Source organism: Syngnathus acus, chromosome 4, assembly GCF_901709675.1.
Source record: "Syngnathus acus chromosome 4, fSynAcu1.2, whole genome shotgun sequence".
Classification (NCBI taxonomy): Eukaryota; Metazoa; Chordata; class Actinopteri; order Syngnathiformes; family Syngnathidae; genus Syngnathus; species Syngnathus acus.
This window is the reverse complement of record NC_051090.1, coordinates 4,210,566-4,230,851: the sequence shown is the minus strand read 5'-3', so window position 1 is coordinate 4,230,851 and position 20,286 is coordinate 4,210,566. Positions and strand designations below refer to the sequence as shown.

The 20,286-nt window shown below is 46.2% G+C and overlaps 1 protein-coding gene and 1 long non-coding RNA gene across 2 annotated transcripts in view; one reads left to right on the top strand and one right to left on the bottom strand.

Moving 5' to 3' along the window:
• The window catches only part of LOC119121332, a 61,909-nt gene extending 56,522 nt beyond the window's left edge, over nt 1-5,387 (top strand). The window contains exons 6-8 of the long non-coding RNA XR_005097656.1: nt 1,106-2,147; nt 3,040-3,130; nt 4,619-5,387. This is a non-coding gene — a long non-coding RNA (uncharacterized LOC119121332). The remainder of the gene's footprint in view (nt 1-1,105; nt 2,148-3,039; nt 3,131-4,618) is intronic.
• trabd2b (TraB domain containing 2B) overlaps nt 1-15,342 on the bottom strand; it is a 28,991-nt gene extending 13,649 nt beyond the window's left edge. The window contains exons 1-2 of the mRNA XM_037248743.1: nt 14,776-15,342; nt 11,881-12,450 (exon numbers count right to left, since the gene is read on the bottom strand). Of these exons, the coding sequence (XP_037104638.1) occupies nt 11,881-12,450; nt 14,776-14,889 (684 nt within the window). The 5' untranslated portion in view covers nt 14,890-15,342. The remainder of the gene's footprint in view (nt 1-11,880; nt 12,451-14,775) is intronic.
• Between the last annotated feature and the right edge of the window lie 4,944 nt (nt 15,343-20,286).

The window sequence follows — 20,286 nt, the reverse complement described above, 5'->3', positions numbered from 1 at the left end:
CTCTAAAATTACCATTTTTTTCAATCCTTTAAATATTATTGTGCAGTCTATGGGCTCTTTCTGTTCCATTATTTCTTATGTGATGTTGGATTTAATTTTCTTATTCACTTAAGCACATCCATTAATGTGACTCAAGCAGACTCAAACCTTCCTCGAACCACGTGAACAAAAACTAGCAAATCAAACTTTTGAAGCCTTAACTGGCCGATAGAGCCCGTGAACGCAGAGCTGCCACACTGATTGACGTTTTAATTATGTGTCAAATGATTTCTGGTAGGCCTCTTCAAAATGGCTGTTGAGGGATTCAAACACATCTTGTGAGTGTTTATGAGGTCTTACAAAAGTTCTCTTAGTGTATATAGGCGAGAAGATTTTACCAAGCAACTGGAGATAAATAAACAAATAGAATGTCCATATCCCAGAAAGCCTATGCTAATGTTAGCATTAGCTTGTTAATATTAAGAGAATAACGCAAACGTCACAGATGAAATGCGTCATGGAGCTTAAAAATGTTCTACCCGTGGGCCTCATGGCGGAATTCACGCAGCCTTCCTAGATCAGGTCGCGCTAACCTTATCGCCTTCTTAAAACTTGTAGTCCATCACGAACATCGTGGCCTCCGCTAATCCCAACACATTTCACACACATTAAAAAAAAAAAAAAAAAAGATCGCAATGAATCCAACAATGTGTGCGATACGATCCAAACCAGATGAGAAACGTCGGCACATGTTTAAGACATTCCGACGTCGCCCTCTCTTATCTCCCTCAGCTTTTGCTGAGCTTACAGATTTGGACGCAATCATCCCCAAAGAATGATTTGTCCTTCATAAAGTCCACATCAGAGGTGCGGCTGAAACGTGAGCTTTCCACATAATCACCTGCAAAAAGGGCCAGGTGACTCAAGTCACGCCGTCCCTGCTCCTCTCGTACGTCATTCTAGCGTTATGCAGTCAAACGGATTCCTGTCAAATCTCTTTTTTGGCAGGAAAAACGTTTGACACGGTTAGAACGTTCTCTGCCAGGTACGACTGCCGCCTTGGAAAGAGATGAAACAGATTTGGGCAGACGGCGAGCAATAAGTTTTAACTTCTACCTTGTTCCAGCTCTTTGGTACATTCCTCCTCCTCACAAAAAACACACCACCCAGAGATGGCAGCCCTGCAGCCTTCCAGGAAACCAACGCATGATCGCACCCGAGCTCTCTTCTTAGGCAAACACTGGGCCTGAACCACAACAGCTTCTGAAAAAGGCAAGTCGGCCAGCGCCAGAGAACGTGTTGAATGCGTGTGTGTACGTGACATCTGTTGGTGTGTGTGTGCCAGCGCATGCAGCCCACAGGGGCTCAAAGGGCAGAGTTGGGCAGCCACGCTCGGCGTTTTGCGGTCCCTCCGTCAGCACATCACAGCTTCGCGGCCTTTAAACAGGCCACAAATCATCAGAGGGACCACACCGATGCGATGGAAACCCTCCGACCCTGACAAGTTATGTGCGAATTGGGAAACACGAACAAACTGTTACATTTGGAATCGACAGCGACGTTGCTACATAAACAAGCTTCTGTACACTTTTAACCGGATTGCAAAAAACCGGGCTCGGGGAAGGAAAAAAAAAAAAAATGAAATTAGCTATGTATTTCTTAATCCAAGCAAAATTATCGGTGAGCCGAAACGGAGCCACATCACAGAAGCGCCGCAGTGGGAGTGTTGATGTGCTCTCGGATGGGTTCCGGGTGAGCGGCCGTGGTTTCACGGGTGCTGCGTGCAAGTGAATACACACTGACAGATGTCTCGCACACTTTGGGATTATTGCAAAAGAATGTAAAAGGGGATGACTGCGGCTGTGACTGTGACTCACACGCTCCAGATTACAAAGGAGCCAACACGCATGCAAACACATGCTGGACCAAAGGTTGGATACGTTTGCACCGCTTTAAGTCGTGGACGTGCCCATTGAGAATGTCGACTCCACCGAAACAAAACACTCCTCTGTTTCTTCTGATCATGTCTTTCCTTTCACCCCGACTTGTCTTTCTTCTCCACCTCAACACCCCCCACCTGGTTCATTGCATCAAAGTGGCCATGGCAACACTCCAAAACGGTGGATGAGTCAACAATGAGCTGTTTGCTTTCCACCCTCTCTGGCGAGGTGGAGTGAGAGTGAGTGGACGAGCACGACATTTAAAATGAATTCTAAATGCCCATCTACCGTTTTAAAGCAAATGCAGATATGTAACAAAAAAATTTTTATTAGGCTAACTGAATTTGGCGTTTAGGTAGGAATAACATTTAGCAATAACAATTTAGCATTTATCATAGGTATAACATTTAGCTCTAACAATTTAGCATATCTCAAAGCTATACATAAGGTCGGTAGGTAAGGTCATTCACCCCGAAAGGAAAATCACAACTAGAAAAATTTGCATGAAAAGACAGCTTGCTTAATGCTACCATATCACATAAAACATCATGTCCAGGCTAATAGAAATGGCGTATGTAACTGTGAAGTTTATTTAAGGACATTATCTGCCTCTTCTTGGTCTTATTCAGACTTGCTTATACTGTATAGGACTGTAAAACCTATTATATTAAAATTGCTTAAAAATCTGTGATATAGCAGGGACGCTAATGACGAGCTAATGTAGTGGGGGGAACTCTGACCGTCCAAAGCGCCAGTACAATTGTTAGCTGCCGAGCGGCTACCGTGTCACGCGACGTTGTTGGCATCCGTGTTGACCTTGGGATGCTTCATACCAGCAACCACTCACGATTCTCGTTTTACCCTTTTGCTGTTTCCAAAACATCCATCGGGATGTCAGCGTGCATCATCCCATGCATGTCAGTGTGCAGCGGACGGACGCACATAAATTGCCACGCTCATTTCACAGCAGCTGCGCGTTCGCTTCCATTCTGACCGACCCCCCCTGGCTTTGCCTTTATCTCCTCACCCCTTTGACTTATGTCCGTTTTATACCTCTTCCTGTCCCCTGTCTGTTTCTGACTTTCACCGGCCTGCCACCCATCTGTTTCTCATCAAACAGCAGAGGTTGTGGCCATGAGGGAGCTGGATGAGATAGTAGAGGAGGGGAGTCACTTATCTTTTCCTATCAAATTCAGACTGCACGAACAACTGTAAGACTGTTTTGTTTTTATTTTGTAAGTATGGAAGCATTCCTGCATGCGCGAAAACCAGCAAATAAACCCCCCCAAAAAGGAGAAGTGAGTTAATGAGCTCCTCCAGGGATGTTTACTTTTTTCATAACCAACGCAAACCGAAATTTGGCCGACTGCGGCGGCCCTTAAAGACGCACATAAGCGCCTCTCAGTGCGATGAGCTGTCAGACCCTGTTAGACTTGGCGTTCCTGTTCCTGCGGTTTGGATCTCCTTTCTGAGGAGGACCTTTTCCCCGCATCAGGAACTTCCAGGGAGCAGCGGGAGCCAACGCGGGGAGGAAAGAGGACAGACAGGAAGGGAGCGCCGAGGGCCTCTCGTTATTGTAGTCATTTGCTGAAATAACTCGCATGATTTGTGAAGCACATTAAGGAGTTCGTGCGTGCCGCTTGGAACAACCACGCCGTCATCGGAGCCACTCCATCGCCCTCGGGCGTATCGATGTTGCGGAGAACGCATTTGCGTACGAATAATATTAGGATACCTTCAGTTTCAATTACATTCCTTCCAGATGAGCCCCCGAAGAGCTCATGGCTGATTAAAACGAATTTATTTGTGTTTCTCATCCACGAGGGGGGAAGAAAAAAAAAAAAGTGGACTCGATTTTATTTTTAAGGACAAGAGCCACATTGGCGGCTTGTCCTCTTGGGTGGGCAGAGGAGGCGAACCAGAACAGACATCCATCAAAATGATTTCAGCCACAGTCATTGATGCCTTCGCAATAGACAAACGGTCATTTGAGACCAGCGTTGCTTTTTGGGTTGTTTTTATCCCACTAAGAAAACTTTGGTTTCTTACTCTGGCGTCTGCGTTTTAAAAACAAACTCAATATTTCTTCACCCAAATCAAAATCTCATCCCATTTTCCTTTACCATTCTTTTATTATATTACTGTTTGCTTTCACGGATAGCTAGCCCGCTAACTAGCAATGGCCGTACCCTTAGACAGATAGGATTGAGGCTTTATTCATATTCCACAAACGCAACATTAATCGGAATACTTTTTTTGGACCAGTGAGGCAGCATAGAACATATTATTCTAAAATACTTTTTTTATTTGACTTCCCCTTTAAGCTAATTACTGAGACAATATAGCCTTGCTCTTGCTGGCTAGCGCTGGTGTCCCTAAATTAGATTTTTATTGAAGCCCCAATTTCCGTACATTTGTGCTTTAATTTTCCACCCCAGGTTCTGCTAATATGAGAACATGACAGCTAATCAGCATTAGATTCGCAAAGTGCGATAGCGGCTTTCCACCCCATATATCGAGCTGTCCTCAGTCCCTCCACTGAGTTAAGTTCAAATCGCGCTGATGTCACTGAAGTCATAAATGTCTTGGCTGTGGTTTTTTTTTCCTCCCTTTTTTCACTCGCCAATTCTTCCATCTTCTCCCCTCTCATTCTTTCCCCTCCTAATCATCATTTTTTTGTCTCTTGTCTCGGTTTCCAGGGGCAACGCTTCAAATTTGTTTGGGTCATTTGGAAGCAAACAGCAGCCAGGTTGAGGGGTAAGATTATTTTTGCTCTAATGCATTTTGTCTGTCTTCATGGCTCAACTGATTTTTGCTCAGGGAAAATACTCCCAATGCTTCATTTTTTTTTTTCCCCCCAGAAGTTATTGCAAGGAATCTGACACAACTTGCTGCCTTGGCAACAGAGCTCAAATATAATCAACGACGTGCAGTACGGGTGTCGGAACACTCCCAAATACTCACACACACAAACACAGCATGCGGCTAAAACTATTATTAGGCTGTGTATAGTCGCTTGTGTAAAAACAGCATCATTTACAGTTGCCCGTCATCTGCCAAGTGCGAGGACACGGCCTGAACCGTGAAAAAAAAAAAAAGGAAGCCATGTGACGTATGGATCGCCAGATGTAGGAAAATGGAAATCATCTCACTGTGGGGACCAGCAAACTTTTGAAGCGTCAGTCCAACACTAGCAATAACAAACCGAAAGTGCAAATGTGTCAGATTTTTGTCATTGATCTTAAACTTAACTTCAAACTTTGGTCGGACCTCACTTCTCAACAGCCTATAAATCTACACTCGTATGCGTGTTGAGAGAGCAATGAAGGCAATTACCGCTGCGATTTCCACATAAGTGAGTCGTCCGATTTGTCAGCTCGGTTTGGAGAAGGCATTGAGAAAAATGGACTTGCGCTCAAAGAAAATGTTGTTACTCAAACGTACATTGAGCGAAACCCGACGCCTAAATTCGCATATACTGAAGGGGGGAGGAGTCAGAAGATAAAATACGGCTTCACAATGTGACGCTGGCTGCACCGTAGCGCGGGTGGTCTGGCACAGTGAGTTGACATATGCATCAAGAAGCAAGACATGTTCACGTAGCCAAGTTCAACTCGGTTCTGCTGCTCTCTGTCTACTCAGCTGTGCACCAGGAATCCTTGAATCTTGCCCGCGTTCCGCAAAACTGGCAAGTCAGACAATTAGCTGTCTGCCATTTAGCACAATTGGTACTTTTGAACTCTTTTGTAACCTCCGTCAAATGATCTGTTGGCGAATCGGGCAGCCATTTTGTTTTCCGACGTCGGAACTTCCCAGCCGTCTTTAATGCGGCATCTGTCTTGGCCAACCGCACCGAGAACCCTTTTTTCAGACTTGATTAGTCTCCATAATTTCATATTTTTATAGTGGCAGTATAATCTAGCGTGACCTGAGCAGGGCTTCTATTTTTCTTAGGGGAGGTTGGCAGCCGACTTAAAACGCCTCCCCATAAAATTCCACTCCATGTGGACGACAGACCGACGGCTAGCCACCCACCCGGCTCTCGCAAATGAACATCAAGTTGAATTCAACAAAAGACGCTTCATAAAAAAGAGGAATTCGGGGGCCCCGGTGCTGGCGATCCGCAGGTGTAGCTAACAAAATGGCCGCTGAGTGTCATTTCTACTCACACAAAAACGCTTTTGAACATGCTTTCTTGCACATAACTCGCACTCTGTGATTTCTTACCTGTCCGAAGGCCGCAAACCGCAAAGGCGCCGCGGGATATGAGCGCCCACGCCATTTACTCTCTATTAAAATCCGTGTATTAATAGACACGTCCTTATTCGAAGACGGCGCACCTTCTCGACCCCTCCCTCCTCCACCTGCTCGTCATTCATATGCCTTCCGCCCCATCGCAAGCGCACAATCCCACGTGTGTGCGCGCGGCACAGCGCGCGTATTCATCTGGCGGGGCCTCGGCACGTTGACATGTTTCCCCGCTAATCTGTTTGCACAACGTTGTCGCCGGCCGCGGGCCAATCAGGTGCTGCGGGGGTTTTTGAAAAAATCTAAACGGGTCTCATGTACAAAAAAAGTCGGGAGACTTAGAACGATTTGCTAAATGAAGAAAGATGAGCCACCCACTGAGAATCTCATTGTCTCATCTTTCTCATGGTCTTCCTCTCACCCGCCCTTCCCGGAAGAGCAGAGACGACTCGCCGAGTGCATTTGATTCCTCGTCTCATTTGCGCTGCGTAAACTCTGCCATGTGTGCGATATTACGTCTAAATTGTTCCAGAGTTGGAAAAGCCGCCCAGCGCCAACTGACAGGTGCAATTGAGCGTGATATAAGCCGCGCCGGAAAGGAGAAGACGGATTTAAGTAAAACGCAACGAGGCCAAGCCGTGATAGCTCTTTGCTTGTGTTTACGGTACACGAGGTCCTTTTTTATGGCGCTAGCAACAAACTTTGACGCTTAGGAATTGTGCCCTCACATTTACCTTGGTCGAATGTTCTCCCAGCCGCTTATCCTATTAAACATCATCCGCACAGACTAATTGGCTCAGGTCGGTGTCGTTGCACGTTGAGCCGCTTGGGGAGGGTGAGTTAAGGGGGCTCCCGCGCGTTTAGCCAAAGGGAGACGAGGTCATCAAGAGGCCGATGACAAAGGCGACCGGCCCCCTTCGGTCAATCGGGTTCACGGAAAATCTTTTAAAGGTTGAAGCGGCGTTCTGAACGTTCTCACCCGGCTTCTCCTGCAGCGTCGTAAAACACGATGGTTAACCGGCGGGGCCAGACGGATTTTCTACGTCGATGTAACGTGAGGCCGCGCAGACGGCCGGCTTCTGCTAATGATCATTTTTTTCCCATGAATCAATAATAGCTAAAAATAACCCATGTGATGCAAGAGGGTTGCAGCGTACGTGCAAATGATGTGGAGAGGCGAGCAACGCGTTGCTGAAGCGCTCAGTGGCTGGAGTAGAAAATGGGGCACAAGGCGAAGGGGGCGCAGGACTTGCATAGGTCACATTAGAAGTGGGTTCAGTGAGAGGGCTTCGCTAATTCCACTTAATCCTCGACAAGCCTCCCTCGCATGCACGCACACACACACTTGCTCTCTGCTGACATCTATTTATGACCACTAGTCAATGTGTGTGTGGAACGGGCGTGTTAATATGCGCACACCAGGACGCTGAGTTCAGGTCCAACCAACAAGTGTCCGACATGGAAAGTTACATGCCTAGGCACACTGGGATTTATTTATTTTTTCGCTTCAACCTTGTCGACACACACACACACACGTTTCACACCTAAAAGAAATGTTAAATCAAATTTTGTATTGAACTTTATTTGCCTTAAACAAATCAATTCATGTTTTTAATTATGTCGTTTTGTCATAGCTTAGTCATACAAGTTGATAGTAATGCAATAAATAAATAGACAAATGTACGAATGGGTAAATAAATAAATAAATAAATAAATAAATAAATAAATAAATGCACGAGAGTGAATAAATAAACAAATAAATGTCTTAATTATTAAATAAATAAATTACTTAATTAATAAATTAGATAAATACCGTAATTTTCGGACTATAAGTCGCGGTTTTTTTCATAGTTTGGGTGGGGGGGCGACTTATACTCAGGAGCGATTTATATACATATATATGGGTTTTTTTCACTTTTTTGGGCATTTTATGGCTGGTGCGACTTATACTCCGGTGCGACTTATAGTCCGAAAATTACGGTAAATAGATAAATTCCTGCGGCTGTTCATTGCATACACACACACACAGACACAAACACACACACATCAAAGGTACGGCCCTACTTAAACTAAACACGGACTACCAAAGTTATAAAACAGTGACGTCCCAGAAGACAACAACATTCCGGAGGGGCCGAGCGAGTGAGTCTCGGAGGAAATCAGTCAGTCACATTCCAGTCTGCGATCAATCAGCCCAGACAACCCGAGATTAACCTCATTCAGCCCTTCTGGAAAACTACCTGCCCTCGCATCCCAAAACAACCAAACTCTCACCGCTGCTGTGTCACCCTGATGGGAAAAGCAGGAAGAAATGATGGATAGCTGGCTTAGTAATCCCGAGGGAAATTCAAACAAAGACGGCTGTCATTCGAATCCACCTGATTGGTCCAAAAAATTTTCTTTGGGCATATAGAAGATGAAAAATCGCAATTAACCGCCAGTATCAATCACATCCACAAATCACGCAATAGAATAATAGCCTTGTGTTGACACTTAGAAAAATTAGAGCGGCGACCTCCGGAGAAATATTCACATCTGGACTTGAGACTTATTTCGTCATGCTCGCATTTGATGAAAGCACTCCTCGTCTACAGCGCCGCCACGCCGCCTGACATCAGGAATGTTTTACTTCCGCTCCCCTCGGATTTCAGATAGTTATGGAAGAACAAACATCATTTCTCTCCTGATTTTTGTCATAATTGGTCACTTTCAGCCTTTGATGAATGACTTGTTTTCTGAGCACTAAAAACTAAATGGGCTAATTCTTGAAGGCTCGCCGATTTTTCTCTCTTTCAGTCGGCTCTCGATGTGTTTTCTTCTTTAATCTCATGTTTTCCTCCAATTCATGTAAAAACACCATTTTCTCTGCATCTCCATCTCACAGCCGGCCGGCCGGCTCCTGTAATTGTCAAAGTGCTTCTGGATGGCAGCGGGCTATTTGGTCATTAAAGGCAGGCCGATTAAGTCATTAGCGCAACGGCGGGACCGCCGTCTGCCTGCTGCCGACGTCGAGATGATCGGGGTTGATACGCGCTGCCTTGCAGTTTTTCCACATATTTGCTCAGGTAATTACAGCCTGGATGTGAAACACCCTCTGAAGTCCCGCTTAAAGAGAGGATGCACGGAAGCCTGCACACTTTAAATCTAATCTTCTCCTCTGTCATCCCTCATTTTCGTGTGTGCGCGTGGGTGAACAGCAGGACAACGGCAACCTCGGGACATGTCCGACAGAGTGATGGAGCGAGGAGAAGAAGCAGAAGTTCAGGTATGGAATCCTTTTTTCCTCTGTGGGGCCTGATTCATTGGACGCTTCATTAGGTACACCTAAATAATGTAATAATCCGGCTGCTCGTCCATCCAGTAAAAACAATGAGCCCGAATCTTTCAAGTCCCAACTGGTATCAAACTTGCTCCAAGGTCGGCCTCCGCGCTCGTCCGGCCGGACTGACCCCGCCAGACCGCCAGTCTCCTTAGCGCTCCGCTGCCCCTCTGCTGCCACCTCCCACGTGACCCCTGAACCCCTACACAGGAGTCAGGCGCCACGGATATGATGCAATTTTTTTTTTTCTCTCCGACACGGGGCAGTGGGCTCAGCTTGGAACGTGACCCGGGGAAAATAATAAATAAGGGTGTTTATTTGCTAGGAGGCCCACAGGCTGGAGCCACCCTGGAGACACCTTCTCTTTATGTAGACCTTCATTTTTGCGAGTGTTAAGCATCAGGCTTCACAGCTGACCGCAGAACCCGACCGTCGGGCTAAATCAGCGTCAACGCGACTAGACGAGAAGCATGCGCCGTGACCTGCCATTGTTTCCGCATTCTACAAAGTCGCTCCTGCGTGATGAGACAGCCACACCTCGCTGTGATCTCCAGGTCCCACGCAGCTGTCATTAGAGCACAATGAGCGCTTTGACGCTCCGACGACTCGTCGCTATTATCGCCGCTAAAAACAAAGCTGGCGAGGAGAAACGACTTCCTGTGAGCTCACCGGTGCCTCGGCGTTCGGTCTCGCCGGTGTCAGAACGCAGACCCGGGTGCTTACGGATGATGAATGATCACGACTCTTGTTTCTAAAGAGCCTCTCGCAAAAGTCAGCTACAGGATATTGTAAGCTTGCCTTTATTGGGAACAAATAGCATGTTGGCCGGCAGGCTTTGGAAGCGTTCCCAACGCGGATTTCCCTTTTTAACGTGGCTCATGTTTCAGATTAACTCAAGCGGTGACCACACAGGCCCGGTCGCTCTCCATCTCACTTGACTTCCCACCCAGCGCCTTCACATCTAGCATCTACGTCCGCTTTTCGACTTTGCCGCTCCTACAGCCAAGCGTACGGGGAGCCGATCAATCATAGCGTTCAGATTAAATCGCAAATTGTTATAATTGACAATAATCGTTTCCATATCGAGTGGGCTCACTCAAACATATCTGGAAACGAGATTGGATGCGAAGGGAACTTCAAGAAAACGTTCCATGGCACTGAAACATTTGAAATGTCATTCAAGTCATGTTGTTTTGGGAATTCTAATTGCCAAAACCTGTCAACTTATGACATCTAACAAAAGTACCGAGATGTGCCTCTTAATCATTGATTTAAACAATCAGGGTTTGGCTCCATGCACGACTTCTAAATCTTCCAGACGTTTTTGGTCATTTGCCCCGAACCTCGGAACAGTGTGGACACCCCGCCTCCCCAACTCAGCATTTTTTTTTTTCTCTTCCCTCCATTTTCTTTCCCTGTAGGTGTGATGGCCAGTGTTGCAATATTTTTATCCACGTAGTGTAAAGATTAAACGAGCCGGGATGGGCTAAAACATGGGTCAACGTGTCGGCCATGTTGGCAGGGACGACTTTCCCATCAAAAGCAGCCATGTTTGCGGCCATGCTAGCAGAATGGCTAGCATGGACGTTACCTTAGCATCACCGAGGACTCACAGCTCGTCATATAGCTATAGTTTTATCTTTTTTTTCTTTAACTGGAGCCAGTTGGAGCTTTTTTTTGTAACGCCAAAGCCTTCTAGCATCTAATTCTAACGCAGGTGAAAAAGGAAATGCTAACATCGATGACTGCTCAGCTTATTTAGGGAGCCACAAAGCTCCCTGGCACGCAAGGGGCGCCCATACACTGTGTCGTTAGGACGTTCGTATGAAAGCGAAGATGCTAGCTGTGCATTTGTTCCTAAAAGTAGCCCCCGGGCCCCCTTTGACCTATCACGTGGCGGCGAAGGCCCCTGGTTGTCTACGAAATGGAGATTTGCATGTGTGTGGACATAGCATGGATGCGAAGCACATGTCGAGTCTCGCATGACGGAGATATTTCTCCTCCTCCGTGGAGATCAAAGAGCAAAGGAGAGCATAAATTTAGAGTGGCAGCGTCTTCCTCATGCTGTCAAGGCTCATTGCTGATTTTTATGGGACCTCCCACGAGAAGAGTATTTTCAGATTAGCGTCGCTCATTATTTAATTTCATGCACCCGCCTCTTAATTTGTTCATCCCAAAACGATTAATTAAAGATTGATGTGATTCTCATGGCCATGTGGGTTTGTTCCAGTCATCTTGTGGTTGTTCACCGCATAGCAAAACAGAACGTGTCTGCCTCGATGGAAGCGAGAGCATTGCGCTCTTCTCACCTTGTTCAATCTGGGAGCATCTCATGGCCAAGCAGGTCATTGCAAAATCCTTGAAGAAAGCACAAAAAGTGAAATCTCGTCTTACCTGAGAAAAGTTGAGGCCATTGAGCGGGTGACACTGCTCCTCCACCCGCTCCACCGCCCCTGTGGTTTTTCTCATCCTCTCTGCCTCCTGCGCCAAATACAAGTCCAGCACCGGCGTGCCCCTGGACCTCACGTCCCACTCGGTCAGCGAGTTGACCATCAGCATCACCCACACGGGCCTCTTCCTCTCCCAGTTCCCGGCGATGGCGTTGAAGAGGTAGTCGGCGTAGAGGCCGCGGCCGCGCTGGTCCGCCGTCATCCAGTACGGCATCATGTGCTTGACGTAGTCCAGGTGGCGTTTGAGGCGGCGGTACAAGTCTCGAGGTAGCAGCGTTTGGAGGTTCTCCCCGTGGGGGAGCAGCTGGCAGCTGGTCAGTTTGGAGACGGTGAGCGGGTCGGTCAAATCCAGCTCAAAGAAAACGTTGCGGCTGGTGCGGAAGGCCCGCTTAGAGACGTCCGGGATGAAGTCCCACACTCGGGTGTAAGGCACGTGGATGGTGCCGTACAAGTAGGAAGGCGGCTGCGGGGGGGCACGCTTCACTTTCCACAGGAAAGAGTTCATGTCGCTTTGCTGTGGAACAAGCAGAATGACGTAAATGGAAAAATTGCCCCACACACCACCTACTGGTGTGGATCTGCAATTACACTTTAGTATTGTACCCAGAAAAATGTCATGGGTAGCTCATATATATTACCAACCTTGCCACACACACCACCTACTGGTGTGGATGTGCAATTACACTTAAGTATTGTATGGGATTTTTTTTTTTGCTCCGCCCCCTGCAGATATTCAAAAGCCGCCTCGACGAAGGCGCCGCCTGCTCGTCGTGCTCATCAACCTACATAAAATTGAGATATCATTTAGGGGGATGCAAATTAGATATGACGCCCCATCAGCCCGCGTTTAGAGAGGCCCGCTTGGTTGTAAACAGAGCTCCGTTTATTGTCCAGCTCACTTGCCAAAGCCTCTTTTCGAAGCTTTCCGAGCGGAGCTCGTAAAGTCCAAAATGCTGAAAGAAGGCTGTTCCTTAGCGGGAACCCGCTGCGAGACTTTGCTTTGTGACATTTCCGACACCACGGGGGGGGGGGCTCGATGTCGACAAGACGGCATTGTTTGGGACTCGCAGCGCTTATGTTACAGCAAATGGAATCAGCGTAATGCCATTTTGCTTTTTGAATATGGTTCTTGTTAAGTGCTACGCACAAGTGCATGTGCTGCGACTTTGCTTTTGGCATCATCGTCGCTTTGGGCCTTCGTCTGTCTGGCTTAGGCGGCGCGATGTCATCGGGCATTTGAGAGATCCAGCCCACTGCCGGGATTTCACGTTATTCTTTGAAATTTGTTGACTTGAAAAATCTGACCAAGGTTTCCCTCAGTTCCAATCATAGCACGCCGCCAACGCCGAGTTTGTCGTCGGGGGGGGGGGGGGGGCAGTCAAGTCAAATCGTCTTGCGGAATTTGCTTTATATCGTCAAAATTAAGTGACATGAACATATTGAAATATCTGGCAAAGTTTCCGTCCAGACAAAATAAATCCACGGCGCTTTTATTTAATCCAGAGCGCCGTCGTGCCTCGTGGCGCATATGCAGAAATAGAACTTTAATTGAATTTTCATTTTCAGACAAAGTGGAAGGCTTTTTTTTTTTTTTGGTTCGTGCCATTAGTCATCATGTCATGCAGTGAAAAGAGCGTGCACACTCAAGCGAAGACTTTAAGACATGGAAAAGTGGTGAGCTTATGCGCTGGACCTCTCGGCAGAGCCTTGACGCGCTGGGCTCCCTTTTTTTTTATGGCGGTAATTACTCTTAACACAAACCAGAGTGCGGTGTGCTGCGTTAGAAGTCATGTAAAGTTATGGAGCAGCGTATCATCAAGCTCATAATCGTGGGTGAATTGTGCCCATTTGTAGAAACTTGTCGTCTTTTTATGACGGCTGCACTGGAATGACTAATGGGACTTTTTTTTTATATGGAGCATACAGAGATTTCTCTAAATCTCCTAAATATTGTTTTTCTTTTGAAGAAGCCATTCATAGCTGGAATGTGATGCACACATTGCTGGAAGATCAGCAAACCTGTTCCAAATGAAGTCAAGCCCCGCCTCCCCCTCCCCACTTGCACTTGTCACATAAACAGCTTTTAAAACTGGCAAGCACTCCTGCATGGGCAACAACTTTCACCTGGTTACATGTTCTTATTGTGACATGTTTATTTCACAGACGCACGGAAAAAAAACATGCAGGTTTTATTATTATTAATTAACATGACTCGCTGTTCAGAAGTAGTAGCACTTGTGGTTGCTGTTTTTTGGAGGGTTACTTTAAGACAATTATAGATATTTTTATGTCATATTACAAATTGGTTTAAAAAAAACTAAAAACAAATTCAGATAATTGTGATGTATAACAGATGTAGGAATAGTCAAACTTCAATATTTGCGGCCCTGCATACATTTTCATAAGACTTAATTATTGTAATATGAATTAAAAAAGGAAAACAAATGTCAAAATAGTAAAATTCGACTTGATACGCTATTATTTTCAAATGGAGATTTTTATTCCCCATATAATCAAACACTTTTTCTATTTTCGATTACAATCCTCAAATTGTATTCTCGTAATATGAACCTATTATAATAACCCAATTTTGGTCCAAAAATGAACCGACCCCTAACTCTGTCAATTTTGCACAACTTTTAGATCGATCTTTTTTTTTTTTTTATCAATATTGGGTTATTTTTTACATAGCTATATATCCTATGACTTTAATTTGTTAATATCTAGTTTTCTCACATTATTTAAATTGCATCTTTTTCTTGTGGCAGTTGGATTAGCTCATAATATTTTGACGTCAGTAATTATCACCATTTTATAATGGTGTAACAAAGTCACTCACCGACTCGGGCGGGTCGCACTGCCTCGGTCTGCCGGCCGGCCGCGCGCCCCAGGGCGCCGCAGGGTGCAAGAGCGCGCTCAGGAGCACCCAGCCCAGCCCCGTTACACACACCATGCCGTCCAGGTGACAACACGACACGCAGCTTGTGGTGTAATCCCTCTTTCCTCTCCTTTCACTGCGCTGTCAGCGTCGCCTTAAAATTTTTTTATTTCACGTTCTCACCGTGCGGCGGGGGAACCATCGCGCCTCCTCGCCATCCCCACCACTTTGCGGCGCCCCCAAAGCGCGTCTCGTCCTCTCTCTTCCTCCTCTCGGTGCAGAGCAAGTCACTGTTGAGAGTCTTTGGAAAGTTTCCGCGGTGCGCTCCACAAGTTTGGAGCGTCTCTGCGCTGGGAGAGTGGGAGGTGGCGTGCACCCCTCCTCCTCTTTGGAAAGGAGGGAGGGGAGGGGGGGGGGCACAGGTTAAGAGAGGGATGACAGGCTTGCTGTAAACTCTCAATGTGGTACTTTGAGGTTTACACAAAGCTTTCTGCAAACATAAATGCAACTTGTACAAGTTTATTTTCAATGCTGCTCATAAGGGGGGATTTGTGAACACATACAAGTACTGTAATTAATCATATTAAATTATTATTTTTGGAACTAATTAATCAAAATGTAATTTTTTTTCACAGTCCCCCTTTATAGCCATATTATGTGAAGTTGCTGCTTCCATTTGATTGCAAGGCAGTTGTTTTTCCTTTGCATTCCCCCCAATGTAAATGAACCATACATCATACGCTGTCGTGTGCTTCCTCCTCGGCAGCCTTGCATTCATCTGCGTCCGTTTGTGTTTGACTGGCCGGCGGCACGAGAGCGCGACCGCTGGGGCCTTTACGCCGATGATGAATGGTCACAAATAAGCAAACTCGAGTAAGGACAACAGCGAGAAGTGTTTCGTTTACTTTCCAGTCGGGCAAGTCCTGATGTGGAGCAGACCCGTTTGAAATAAACAGGGAGAGGGAAAGTGGCCCCTTCGCTCCGCTTTGACCCTCGCCATTGTCCCAACCGAGGGCCCGGTGACAGAGTCAAGTAGCGGGGACATTTATCACAGAGAGGCCTCACACCGGTGGCCCCCAGGACCCCTCCCCCCTCCTCCCCCCCAGTGGACTGAAAGCTGACGGACACGGTACAAGCACTTCTTTGTCCCGGGCCGTGTTCTCCTCGCGTCTTCATCGAGCGGCCCGGTGACCAGCTTGTCTTTTAACACAGGCGCACGCCGGAAAAAAGAAACGCTGACCTTTGACCCTTGAGTCTTTTTCTACATAGGCACCATTCATCAGGACATTTCTGAAAGTCGAGCGCATTCTTCTGCGGCTTTGGTTCTCATCTTTTCTGGTCATCCTTTGTCCCGTTGCTCAGGTGTGAGATTTCAGTTAGCATTTTGCGGCGGCTCTAATGTGGGCACCTGCGGAATCGGGTATACCTGCTTTAACCGCACTTTGCTCCTTTGAAGGAGCTCGCTCGCATTCTTGGCCCGTTAGAAAGTCAGCTGCTGGCTGCGGGAGATTCCTGGACCAGCTCCAGGACCTTACGGCATGCTGCACAATAACAGCCCAGCCACTAAAGTTCGCTATTAACTTCAAACGTGGACACTTATTCTCCCGTGTGCTGTAGTCAAAATTCAAAGTTTGAGACAATCCCAGGTGTTCAGGACATTTGAGAGGCATAAAAAAAAAATGCCGCTCCACTTTGTTTGCTTCTGGTTCTGGAAACATTTAATAAGCCAACACCGGATAACCCGAGGGATCTGGAAATATCACAAAGAGCTTGCAATATATTTACGTTTCAAATGTATGTTTTGACTCACAGGAAGCCAGTGTGGAGATTTTAGGTCGTTTCCTGCTACAAGTAAGAAGTCCAACAGCTGCAGCTTTCAGATTGACTTTTTGTTCTGTTACAAAAATCCAAACCTCCTGAAAACGATCAGCTATCTTTTTTTTTTTTTGTGACAGCAGAATCCTGCTCTTTTATGTCAACGGACAGAGAGCGGATGCAACGTGGCCCCATCCGTGAAGATCCAGTGTCTGTTTGTCCTTGCGGCTGCCTGCCTGTCTGTCTGTCTGTCTGATAGCTAGCAGGAATCCCGCCTCAAAAATGCGGCAGTAACTCACCGCCTCCGAAATCACAACTTCTCTATGAGCGTGTAATGAAAGAGGTGCTTCTTGGGTTCCCCTTAAAACCCCATCACACACTGTTTAAGACACGGGGCCCCCTAGTGGACATCAGAGGATCGCGTAGATGGAGCGGGATATGTGGTTGACCCCGGGGGTGCTAAGATATAGCTTCAAAGAACCGCTGGAGATGACGGATACCAAGGAGGGGCTCATCGCTTCAGGCAGCCATACTTGAGAGGGGGGAAGTAAGACGGACCGGGACGGCCAAACTGAACAGCCGCTCTGTCTTCTTTCACTTGCACAACACACACACATGCACACCCGCTCCCCCTCTCTATCTCCACCCGTCTCCAGCTTTGGGCTCCAATATCCTCTGTCCCGCTTTGAAGATGTCGAAGAATAATATTGACGGAGTCTCCGGTGAAATGTTATTGTGGTTTTCTTTTTCAGATAGCTTGGGAAAAGAAGATGTGGCGGAGGAGGAGGAGGAGGAGGACAGTGTCGGGATAGGAGTGAATGTGTCCACCAGCTGCAGACAGGTACCAACAATGGGACCAAATTTGAGGAATTTCCCTCCATAACAAATCGAGCTGAAACGAACTTGTCCCACACATAAAAGTACTACTTTCCTGTATCGACTCAATTAGATTTGGATTTGGTTCTCACCACTGATCCCTGCACAGGATTGCCCCTCAGGGCATGTCAACATGCGCACAGGATGCCTGTCCCTCTATCTTCATCACTCAGAGGTCAACTTGACAAAAGGCAGGACAGGGAAGAGATAAAGTGACAAGGGTCACATGGGGGGGTCCTTCAAAGCAAGGTCTCGTGATTTTTTTTTCTCACGGTTTGGGATCACTAAAATCACATGACATGTTTTCAATTGTGAGTATGTATGACCTAACTAAAGGGGCGGCATTATAGAATAGTGACTTTTAATTCGCTTATATAAACAAATTTGAGTCTCCGGCTAGCATGCTAAACTACAATGTTGTTGCATGCACAGATTACTTTGCTGTTATCCGTTTTGGATACCAGCTTGGTTGCATAGCCGTCACAGTCAGCAAAATAGTAAATTGGCTGTGTTCACTCCCACATCGGCGCCAACGTCCCTTTTACCCTTCTGCCCTTCTGCCATGTTAGACTGCGCTTAACTTGCACCTCCTGACTCTGGTTGGTTGTTTTTCTTTGGATGTAGTGGTTTTTCCTTTATTTCAAATTAGTCCCAAGATGTCACTAGAGATTTTTTCTTCCAATATAATGCACACAGAAAATAATTGATGGCCTTTAATTAATAGTTTTTGTGCATGAGATTTCCCCATGTCGTGTCTGGGGCACTTCACCATTTAGAGAGAGAGCAAGGATTTATTATTTTTATGTGGGACATAAACATACTATTACAAGCACTATGCCAGCAGCCCGAGCAGCTCTCGGTCATCAGCTATTGTGATTAGCGTGTTTTTTTTCCCCCCGCTTTTTCCCCTCATCACTCACTTACAGCCTCTCTTCACGCAGGAGTGCATCACATCAAAGCTGTCCGGCGAGGGCGCCCCGTGATGCATCCTCTCTCCTACTGATCACGGGCCATTGTGAGTAATCGTATTATGCCATAACCATAGAGGCTTTCGCCTCTCTCGGCCTCATTGAAGAGAAGCAAAGTGGATGGATGAAGGCGAGGCTCATCCCGCTGTTAAGCAAATCTACCTTTTGCCTTGTTGAGAATAAGACGAGGCGGAGTCATCATGTTCTCGACAAGACATGGCGGCAGACAATAGAGGCCTTCCATTTTATGATAATATGGAAATAGGAAACGTATATACAGTGAAAAGATCATTTCGGTCACAAATTAAGATTTTCTTTTCTGAGGTTGAGGCGGGCGGCGCAATACAAGAAAAGCATGTGTTGCTTGAATCACACATATGTGACTTTCACGTGAACTCGGACCGTAAGATGCAAAAGTCGGGACGTCTTTTGAAGACGGGCTTTATGCTTCTTTGGAAGATTATCTGATTGAAAAGAGCTCTTATAGCACATCTATGCTGACTGCGAGGCATCAAAGCTCACACACGTATGACGATATCCGCCGTCGGGTAATATTGAGAGCCGACGGGAAAATGTAAAGACGCTCGTCTGCGGTGACTTAATATTTAAAAAAAAAAAAAAAAAAGGTTTATTATTGTACATTATCAAATCTTTTACATTAGTAAGTGCTAAATCGTGATTTAAAAGAATAAATAAAATAATCAGTGTATTACCCTCACGCTCTAAAAATTTGATCGATGGACAATTTTAATCACAATCTCATTGCGCAGGTGTCCCTAAAATTGTGACCAGTTTTGAATTTCTATTTACCTGGAATATGAACATAATGCATTGATTCAAACGCTGCTTTCAAGTGACTGTAATGGATGCTCTATAAGAAGTGGGCAGAGAAGCTTTTGAAGCCGCCGCTTCTAATAATAACCTGGCTGTGGACTCGGATAAACACACACACACACATGCACACAAAACACTCTCTCCAATATGAGCATCCCTCTTATATCCACTCTTCACCAACACATAGAGCTGTTCTGGTGCTTGACAGGAAGCAGAAGGGCTGTCAACAGGCCCGCAGCCTGTTAGGAAACAGTCTGGCTCAATCGTGCTACACGCACACACACACACACGTAGGGACATGAACATAGATCCACAGATGAAACACGTCAACAGTCAGCAGCATGGCTTCTATGGCACCGTAAAAACAAACGTAGGTCCAGAGAGGGAAAAATAATGAAACAGCACGCCTTGTATGACTGGAGGGCTCTCCAATAAAGAATACACACACACACACACGTACAGATCGCTCGTAGGAAAGATCTAAGTGAGGTAATTTTCTGCTTCTTCAGCTGATCCGGAACATGTGTTGGCCTGTGATGTGTACTCGAGGACACAGACAAAAGAAAATAGAACGACTTTACATTTATATATGCTTTAGCCTGAAGGCGTTGTGGTGTGTGATTCAATTTTGTGCGTGGCGCTGATGTCACCGTCCACTTGACACTTTACGGTTTGGCCTATTCTTAAATTCATCTAAATATAAAAACTGAGATTTCATACCTTTTTGGAAATGCAAAAAAAAAAAAAAATTTAAATATTTATTGTCTTTCTATTTAAGCGCAGAAAAATGCTACGGACATTCTCCGGTCTCCACAAGGGCCTCGTAGAATTATTACGTGGTTCAGATGGCGCGCCGATGCTCGGGCCTCTAGGCGGAGAACCACCAAGCTGCTTTTATCCGCCACCGGGGAAGTCATTAATACACTGGGAGCCGCTCAGGCACATACGCGAACTTCATCGGCAGACACATACTTGACTG